General features: G+C 38.9%; 2 protein-coding genes and 1 long non-coding RNA gene across 4 annotated transcripts; all 3 read left to right on the top strand.

Moving 5' to 3' along the window:
- Positions 1–664: 664 nt before the first annotated feature.
- On the top strand, positions 665–2078 carry LOC125220292 (xyloglucan O-acetyltransferase 2). Its single transcript, XM_048122451.1, has one exon. It carries the CDS (start codon positions 665–667, stop codon positions 1898–1900), a length of 1236 nt encoding a protein of 411 aa, XP_047978408.1. The 3' UTR covers positions 1901–2078.
- Positions 2079–6229: 4151 nt separating this feature from the next.
- LOC125220293 lies at positions 6230–7907 on the top strand. Its single transcript, XM_048122452.1, has 3 exons — positions 6230–6304; positions 6667–7620; positions 7899–7907. Exons 1-3 carry the CDS (start codon positions 6230–6232, stop codon positions 7905–7907), a joined length of 1038 nt encoding a protein of 345 aa, XP_047978409.1.
- A 1115-nt stretch (positions 7908–9022) lies between these two features.
- LOC125219059 lies at positions 9023–9600 on the top strand. Of its 2 annotated transcripts, XR_007176066.1 has the most exons (4): positions 9023–9070; positions 9173–9273; positions 9348–9400; positions 9499–9600. It is a non-coding gene; the product is annotated as an uncharacterized LOC125219059 (long non-coding RNA). The 2 variants fall into 2 exon arrangements; XR_007176067.1 differs by lacking the exon at positions 9499–9600 and having other exon boundaries at positions 9173–9259; positions 9348–9458.
- The last annotated feature ends 402 nt before the right edge of the window (positions 9601–10002 follow it).

Consider the following 10002-nt stretch of genomic DNA (forward strand, 5'->3'; position numbering starts at 1 on the left):
AAATCACTACAAAAAATTGCTAGAAATACTTCTTTATTTAATTAATGATACTAATTTATATTTATTAGTAGATCACTTACCTTAGAAAAATTATCAATCTTGGTATCTTCACACAAATGGAATCATTCCATAAAATCAAAATATTTGACAAATTTATGCTCAACTCAATCACACCTTTTTGTATCCTAAAATCTGGCTATTTAAAAAGAAATCAATATTAGTGCGTTTTTATATTTGTGTCCTTATAAAATGATTTTGTTATAATGCACTCATTCAAGTCATTCCATTACCAATATCTAGGACTATGAATGATCATTATTACAATAATTCAAGTGATAGCGAAAATTTAATGTTTTTAATTTCAATATGAGAACACGTAAATAAATAAACCAACTAATCAAAAAGCCCAAAAAGTCATGTTTCATCACATGTTACGCTTCCAGCCCACACATAATTCTTTAATTTAGGTATGTTTTCCATCTCTGATTATTACAATTTATCAATTTTTCCTAGTCTCAAAATCTGAATATCAAAGGATACAATTTAAAAGCCTCACTTGACCATCCAATTAATAACCTTGACCCAATCACCCCCTCAAATCTCTCCCTCTCTCTCTCTTATTGTTGATGATGAATTGCAATGATCTTTTCTAAAGAAAAGGCAAATGGAATCTTCAAATCCCATTGCGGAATTGCATCAATCCTTGTTAAAAAAACTATTGTGTTATCCATTGTATGCAATCATCCCAATTCTCCTAATTCACTTTTATTTAGATCCCTTTTATTCCTCTTCTCCCAAAATCATCATTCAAACCCCCCCTTTAGCAACCCCTCCCCAACCCCCACCCCCATCATTCTCCCTCTGTGACTACACAGAGGGAGAATGGGTCCCGGCCGAGGCAGCCCCGCTCTACAACGGGTCCACCTGCTCCACAATAAAAAACGGCCAGAACTGCATGGCGTACGGCCGCCCCGACCGGGACTTCCTCTTCTGGAAGTGGCGCCCGCGCCACTGCGACCTCCCCTCGTTCCGCCCTTCCGCCTTCCTCGAGCTCGTCTCCAACAAGCACGTCGCCTTCGTCGGCGACTCCCTCGCACGAAACCAGCTCGAGTCCCTCCTCTGCATGACGGCCTCTGCGGCCGAGCCGCGCCTCGTCTACACTTTCGGCAAAGACAACAAGTTCCGGAGATGGATCATTCCATCCCACAACGCCACCTTCTCCATCTACTGGTCTCCCTTTCTAGTAAAAGGAATCGAGAAATCAGCTGAGAGAAACTACAATCAGCTTTTCCTTGATTCGCCCAACGAGATTTGGGCGAAGGATTTGGATGATTTGGACATACTTATATTCTCCGCGGGGCATTGGTTCTTACACCCCGCGGTTTATTACCAAAACGGCGGCGTTTTGGGGTGCCACTATTGCGAGAATCACACGGAAATCGGATTCTACGACGTTTTTGGGAGAGCTTTGAAGACGGCTTTCGAGAGCGTAATCGAGAGAAGGAAAGAGAAAGAGATGGATGTGATATTGACGACGTTTACGCCGGCGCATTTCGAGGGGAATTGGGACAAGTTGGGGGCGTGTGCGAAAACGGCGCCGTATAGGGAGGGGGAGAAGGTTCTGGAAGGGATGAATGAGGAGATGAGGAGGGTTGGGGTGGAGAGGGTGGAGGAGGCTAGGTTTAGGGTTAGGGATTCCAAGGTTAGGTTTAGGGCTTTGGATGTGTCAAAGATCGCGTTGCTAAGGCCGGACGGGCACCCTGGCCCGTATATGAACCCGAACCCGTTTGCGAACGGGGTGGGCGAGCACGTGCAGAATGATTGCGTGCATTGGTGCTTGCCTGGCCCTATTGATACGTGGAATCAAATTTTGTTGGATTTTATTTTACGAGATTCGTGATTTGTTTCTTTCTATCTTAGTAAATTTTATTTAAATTTAGTCAATTTTATTTTAGTCAATTTTAGTGAGAGAGATTAGGATCATGATTTCTTGGTTAGGTTGTTTTTTTTTTTTTTGGTGAGGGTTAGGTAGTTTTCTAGTTCAACGGTTTTTTGTTTGATGTGACGATATTTTTAAATTTTGGTTCCATGTTTTAATTTTATATTATGTACATTTATCTTTATTCAATTTTGGAATGACAAGTATAAGGATTTAATGTAGTACTTGCATGAAGGAAGAAACATGTCCTACAATAGAATCATGGCCTAAAATGAGAGGAGCAATATCTTGTGCCCAAAATTTTTGAAATATCAATTAAATTTTAAGTAAATTTTTAATCTATTATATTCGAATTAACTTTCATGCATCATAAAAACTTATACTCCTACTAATTATTATGAATAATTAATTAAGGCACGGCAAAATGGCATATTGGATCTCATCTGTTGGGTAACAGCCAGAAATCAAACAAAATTAGGAACAAATTAATAAACCTTTGATTTTTACCATAACTTGTATTTGACGTTGGCATCAAATAATTATGTGGAAAAAGTATCCAACTTATGATTGAAACTTTTATCACAAGAAGCATGCGAGTGAAAGGGACAGAAACTCAAATACTGTTACAAATTACAATAATGAGCACAAATATAAGTAACCTGTTTAAAGCAGCCACAAGTCCACAACCATGCATGCACTACACTTTTAGATTTTGATGTGCAATAAAAAATATATGGCTCACAAGTAGTGCGTACACACTTTGGAAATATGGAGTCATAATAGCTTCCCACTGTGGCTCCAAGATAGTACTCCCTCCATTTATTCATAGTTGAGGCGAAACTTTTTGGCACGAAGTTTTAGAAAGGAATGTTGGGTGTGTTAAATAAATAGGTAAAAAGGTAAGAGATAGAAAAATGTAGAGAAAATAAAGTATAAAGTGAATAAATTAAATTAGAGAGAAAAGTAAGAAAGAGAAAAAAGTTACTCCCTCCGTTTCTTCATAGTTGAGTCATTTTTCCATTTCGGAAAGTTTCTTCATAGTTGAGTCATTTCCATATATGGTAACTTTTTTTTTCTATTTCTTACTTTACTCTCTCCTACTTTATTCTCTCTACTTTATTCACTTTATACATTATTCTCTCTATCTTTTCATCTCTCTTACTTTTTTATCTATTTATTTAACACACCCAACATTCATTTCTAAAACTCCGTGCCGAAAAATTCCGCCTCAACTATGAAGAAACGGAGGGAGTGTTAGGGAGATTCAATATATAGAACAGAAAAACGGATATCTGAAAGTCGTGATAATCACTTTCAGATCAAATCAATTTTGGTGGTTCTACCAAAGTTATTTGATCGGATAAAATTCAGAGAATGCAGAAAATTCATGTGTATCCGAGATATTCAGAACCAGAAGAATCGATCAGAATTTGAAGAAGACGAACTAGTGCACCTGCTGATGAAACAGTGCATCTGTTGGGAATATAACTGAAAATACCCCAGCCAGGGGCTCTGCCCCTTGGACCCCGCTACCCGGGAGCAGCGCCCCCGGACCCCCGTTCATCTGTTTAGGTGCTTCGCCCCTAACATCATAATGAATTCAAATAAGCGTGCACTCCGCACCTCCATACTTAAATGATGTATCATTATAACAATACTGATCAATCAAGTTAATCCAATTACACTAAAATATCCAACGTGGAGTACCATATATAGAAATGATTCAACTATGAAGGAATTTCCCAAAATGGAAAAATGACTCAACTATGAAGGAACGGATGGAGTACTCAAAATATATATTCTTTTTATTAAATGGAAACATATATATGAAGATTTGGTTGACTAAAATATTCATATTTTACGGGATATTCGGTGATCATAAACAGAATTCCATCCCCTATATACATGATATCACTACTAGGCAAAAATGATAAGTTTACATAAATAGTAAATACTATAATTGGACATATAATTTAACACATTTATAATTTTTAATTAATTTAAGTTAAGTTCAAATATTACATATTTATACTTTGACTATCATTTAGGAAAATATTCCATTTTTCAGACACAAATGATATTGAGACATAATATCTCTATACCATAATATCATTATTTTTTTATGATTAAAATTTATATTATATTGACTAATATACCCTAATAGTATTATTTGAAACAGATTATTATGAAACTTTAATTAAGGCAAGAACTTAGGTAAACCGTAAACTTGCGCTAACCATCGTCGAAATTTTTTATAGTACTAGTATTAATTAGAATTTTATGGGGATGGAGAGAGAATATGATTTATTAATGTTTTTAATAAAAATTAGTTTATTGTGTTGATAAAAATTAATATTATTTTTAATAAATTAAAGCTAATGATTTACGAATATAAGTCATTCTTCTTGTTAAGAAAATTTATGATCTTGGGCTCTTAGCTATTAAGATGTATTGTTATTTTGAGTAGATGTTATTGTTCTATTGAATAAATATTGTTATAATTATAATCAACTTCCTCGTCCCATAAAATGCAAAGGCCTCCCTTCCGTTTTCGACCTTCTCCAGTACAATCAACAGGTAAGCAGCCAACCACCTTAAATTTCACTTGATTAAGATAGTGCATTTGTTGTGAGAACAAACGAGTCTCCATCAAAAATATAATGTTTGGACCTTCAATAATCAGGATCTTTCTAAGAGCTCGAATTGTCCTTTGGTTCCCAAGCCCACAACAGTTCCAACTTAAGATTTTCATGGCGCTCGGCGGGGCTGGTAACCAGCCTCCGCCGTTGGGAGATGAAAACTGTCTTCAGCATCAAAGATCAAACATTTGCTCTTTTTTGGACTTGTTTCTTTGTCTCCAATAATTTCTAAACTCAGATCCCTCTTTGTTCCAGCCAATTTTTGTAAGCAGGTTTCTGTAGGTCCTAACTTCTTCCAGATTCTAGCACGCCGAGAACTTACATGAGATTGTGAAGGTTGAGTTACTCCAATGATATTTCCCTTTTGTGCTTCCGCATACGAATTGATTATGTGGGTTTGTTCAGCTCCTATCTGAGTAGGAGTATCGCTATGATGAGGAATGGTTATTTGTCTTGTGGATGAAACCATGTGGTGGGTAATGGTGAGATTGAGAGCTTCAGAATTTGACTGAGTTGTAAGGTTTTGATGATGATAACCAAGGTGTTTTGGCTGGAAGGTAATTTAGTTTTTTGTATAAGTTTGGAGCAAGGTGTAGGGATCGGTTTACTTTGATTTTCCAACAAAGTATTGGTATTTTGGTGTTGGTTTGAGGTAGATAGGTTCATGAACTCTTGTCCACATGAGATCAGGTTATTTTGTTTTGAGGTTGCTATAGCTGCTGAATTCCGGTTGGAACCTTGTTGTGTATCCATGGCGATTTGGTTAAGAGAATTTACAATATCCTGGACTCCAGCAGTATTAATGCAGCTAGCATCTCCTTTCTCTTCATCGTTCAAAGTATGATCCTCTTCTTCATGGACAAGTTCTTTCTTGGATTTGAAACTCATAACCTCATTTTCTGGCACTACAAAGATATTCTTCTTTCTAGGTGATGCACGCAGAAACTCCCCAAAAGCAAACTCAGCCTGCTTCATTTTCTTTATATCTTCTGTTGTGTCAATAGTATCGCAGTCCTTCATATTGTGTCCAATGTAGCCACAGATGCAACAGAAAGATGGCAGTCTCTCATATTTTACAGAAATCCATAGTGGTTCCCCTTCTCCAATACGAAACAGTAGTTCCTCGCTTAAGCGGTTTCTCGAGATTTAGCAACACTTTTAGACGTGCGCACCCGCTAACTACATCCATATTATGTGCATCCAATTCAATAACTTCCCCAAATCTTCTTCCTATCAACCTTAAAACATGTGGATCACTGACTGCCATTGGAAGATCATATAACTGAATCCAACAAGGAGATGTGTTGAACTTCATTGCTGTAGGAGGTATTTTACTATCCGCACGTTTCAACATTAAGACATTGTTGTTAAAGAGCCAAGGCTCCATGGATAAAAACCTTTTCCACGTCACGACAATGGCTAAATTGAAACGAATCAAATTAGGTGCTATATCTCTACAGATCATACCTTTTTTGGAGCCCACAATCTTTTCATTGTCTCAATGACTCCATATGTGTTAACTGCCTTTATCGTCCAAACTTTTCCTATCAAACATTGATATGATTGTTATTTACCTGGATTTGAATGGGTTCTTCGTCATCTTCCAGATGCTTCATTTGTCTTGAACTTGACGCCATGTGATTGAAGAAACATGAGTATAAATGTTGTAGTTAGTTGCAACAATGTTCACCAAGAAAGCAACTTTATTCCTGTTAATTTCTCGTATGTATGTTGTCCCACATCGGTTATGTAACATAGCTTAGCTTAGTCTCTTGTACAGTATATATGTTACCTATGTTGAATAATTATAAAAACTACTACTTCCTCCACTATGTCTCTTTACTTTACTGTTCTACATGGTACCAGAGCGGATTCGAATCCGTCACTAGGTTAGTCTGCAAAAAAAAATGAAAATTAGGGTTTCGAAATTTTTTTTTTTTTTTTTTTTTTTTTGCCGCTGCTGCTCTGCTTGCTGATTCTGCTCCTGCTGCTCCTGCTCCGTTGCCTATAGCTAATTTTTTTAGTTGTTCCTCTACATTCTCTGCAATTATCTGCTTCTACTATGCTATTATCTACTGTTACTATCAGCATCTGCAATTATCTGCCTGCGACTCAATTATCTGCCTGCTCTGCAATCTCTACAATTATCTGTCTGCTGCTCTGCATAAGATTTGCTCTCGTTTCATCATGTCTGATCTTAGACCGCCTATCGGAACCACCATTAAGCTAAATGGTTCCAACTATATGCTTTGCTCCCGTGCTTTTCTCCTATTTTTGGGATCACAGAAGAAGAAAAGTCATGTTCAAGCTGCCCCGCCTCCTCCTATAGATGCCAACTACGACACTTGGTGTGCTGATGATTGCTCCGTCATGACTTGGATTCTCAATAGCCTTGAACCAGCTATCAGCCAAAATATCAGGTGCTTGGATACTGCCAAAGCCATGTGGGATGCTCTACGGGAGATGTTCTTCAATGACAAAAACGTCTCTCGGGTATTTGAATTGTATGAGAAACTTTTCTCTCATACTCAGGATGCTCAGTCAGTCAATGATTACTTCTCTACCCTGAAAGGCCTTGCTGATGAGATTTTGGTTTATCATCCTCTTTCCTGTGATGCCACAACAAGAGCAAAACAATGGGAGGAATTTATGGTAGCAAAATTTTTGTCAGGTATTAATGCTGATCTCCAGCCACTTCGAGATAGCTTGATGGCTAGTGATACCATTCCAACGTTGTCTAACGCGTTGTCTCGCGTTCTTCGTGTCTCCACTGGGCGTACGGAATCCACTTCTTTTGAGAGTTCAGCTATGTCTGCTCGCGGTCGAGGTTCGTATGGTGGACGTGGCCGTGGACAGGGACATGGCCGAGGTCGAGGAAGAGGGTTTCATGATCGACTATGTGATCATTGTGGTCGTTCGAATCACGAGTCTGATAAATGTTGGAAGAAGTTTGGCAAACCAGATTGGGCTAACAACACTGAGTTTAATGCGCCAAGTTCTTCATCTACTACTGATGCTTCTACCTCTGTAGCGTTTGCTGTGGTAAGTCTTGGATGTTGGATTCGGGTGCCTCTACCCATATTACTGGTACAAAATCCCTTTTGACATCTTTTTCTCCATCCTCTCTTCCATTTGTTCGTCTTGCTGATGGAAACTATTCGCCAGTAACTGGCACTGGTGTTGTCAAACCCACTACTCATATCACTCTTGATAATGTTTTGTTTGCCCCAAATTTTCCAGTCAGCTTAATATCTATTGGTCAGTCAACAAAAACTCACAATTGTTCTGTCACTTTTTATCCTTCATATTGTATCTTTCAGGACCTGTAGACGAAGAGGACGATTGGTGGAGGACATGAGCGTGGCGGTCTGTACTATTTGGATCCTGTTTCACCCGTCTCTCCTAGTGCTCTCTCTGCCGCTGTGTCTCCATATCAGTGGCATTGTCGTCTTGGTCATCCGTCTTCCTCCAGTCTTCGTAGTTTAGTTCCAGTTGAGTCTGCTGATTTTAATTGTGAGTCATATGAGTTGGGCAAGCACCATCGCACTTCTTTTCCTTCTCGAGTCAACACTCGTAGCTCTGCTGCTTTTGATCTAGTTCATTGTGATGTTTGGGGTCCAAGTAGGATTGAGTCTAGAGGGGGTTTCAAGTATTTTCTAATCCTTGTTGATGATTATTCTCGTATGACATGGTTGTATTTGCTTAAACAAAGAAGTGAAGTCCCCACTGTTCTCAAATCCTTTTATCATGAAATAAAGACACAATATTCTGTTGATTTGCGTATTCTTCATACTGATAATGCTCTTGAGTTCACACAACAATCTATAGCATCTTTTTGTGAATCTTATGGTATAATTCATCAAACCTCTTGCTCTCACACTTCGCAACAAAATGGGGTAGCCGAGCGCAAGCATCGCCATGTTTTAGATGTTGCGCGTACTCTTATGTCTCACATGCATGTGCCTAAGTATCTATGGTCTGATGTTGTTCTTACTGCATGCTTCCTTATTAACAGGATGCCATCTAGTGTGTTGCATGGGGATACCTCTTTTTCATATTCCTCCTTGCATTTTTGGGTGTACTTGTTTTGTTCATGATCTTACTCCTGGGTTGGATAAGCTGTCCCCTCGCTCTATTAAGTGTGTTTTTCTTGGTTACTCTAGAACCAAAAAGGGATACCGCTGCTTTGCCCCTCTTACCAAACGTCATTATATCTCAGCAGATGTCACCTTCTTTGAGTTTCAGCCTTATTTTACTCATCCTCAAACTAAACCAACCAGCCAGTTAATTCCTACTCCTATACCTGCCCAAACTTTTGTTTCTCCTATGTCTTCTGCTCCTCCTCTACAGGTCTATACACGACATCATCGACCTGCAACAACCTCTGAAACAGTACCAAATACGGTCTCATGTCCACTGCCACAGTCATCTTCGCCTCCAGCTTCTGAAGATCCAACTCCTCCTGATGAGTTACCCATAGCTATTCGCAAAGGTAAACGTACTTGTACTACCAAACACCCTGTGTCTAATCATGTTTCCTTTACTCGCTTAAGTGCTCCTTTTCGTGCCTTTGGTCTTTGTCTTTTATCTACAGTGATTCCAACTTCTTACCAAGAGGCACTCAAACACCCTTTATGGCGAGCCGCTATGGATGAGGAGATGCGAGCTCTCTTGAGTCGTGGTACTTGGATATTGGTACATGCCCCTAATTCGGTAGATATTGTATTTTGTCGTTGGGTGTTTACCATAAAATTTCTTGCTTATGGTAGTATTGATCGATACAAAGCTCGGCTTGTGGCCAAAGGGTACACACAAACTTACGGTATTGACTACTTTGAGACGTTCTCGCCCACTGCTCGTATGAACTCAATCCGCATTATGTTCTCTTTGGCTATTAATCTTTCGTGGCCCATGTTTCAGCTTGATGTGAAGAATGCTTTCTTGTATGGTGATTTGACTCCGACGGTCTTTATGGAGCAACCTCCGGGTTATGTTGCTCAGGGGGAGGATGCTACTAAGGTTTGTTGTCTTAAAAAGGCAATTTATGGCCTTAAACAAAGTCCCAAGGCGTGGTTTGATAAGTTCAGTGGTGTTCTTGGAACTATTGGTTTCAAGCAATGTAAGTCTGATCATTCGGTCTTTGTGCGACATCAAGCATCGGGCATTGTCATTCTCATTGTGTATGTTGATGATATACTCATGTCTGGAAGTGATGTTCGTGGAATTGAGGAAACTAAGAAATATTTGCAGCAACATTTTGTTATCAAGGATTTGGGGCGTCCTAAGTATTTCTTGGGAATTGAAATTGCACACGGAAGTTCTGGAGTGTCTCTATCTCAGCAAAAGTATGCTACAGATTTACTGAAAGAAACTGGATTACTTGGAACAAAGCCTGTTGATACTCCTATGGAAGTTGATCCAAGT

Source organism: Salvia hispanica, chromosome 4 (assembly GCF_023119035.1).
Source record: "Salvia hispanica cultivar TCC Black 2014 chromosome 4, UniMelb_Shisp_WGS_1.0, whole genome shotgun sequence".
Lineage (NCBI taxonomy): Eukaryota > Viridiplantae > Streptophyta > Magnoliopsida > Lamiales > Lamiaceae > Salvia > Salvia hispanica.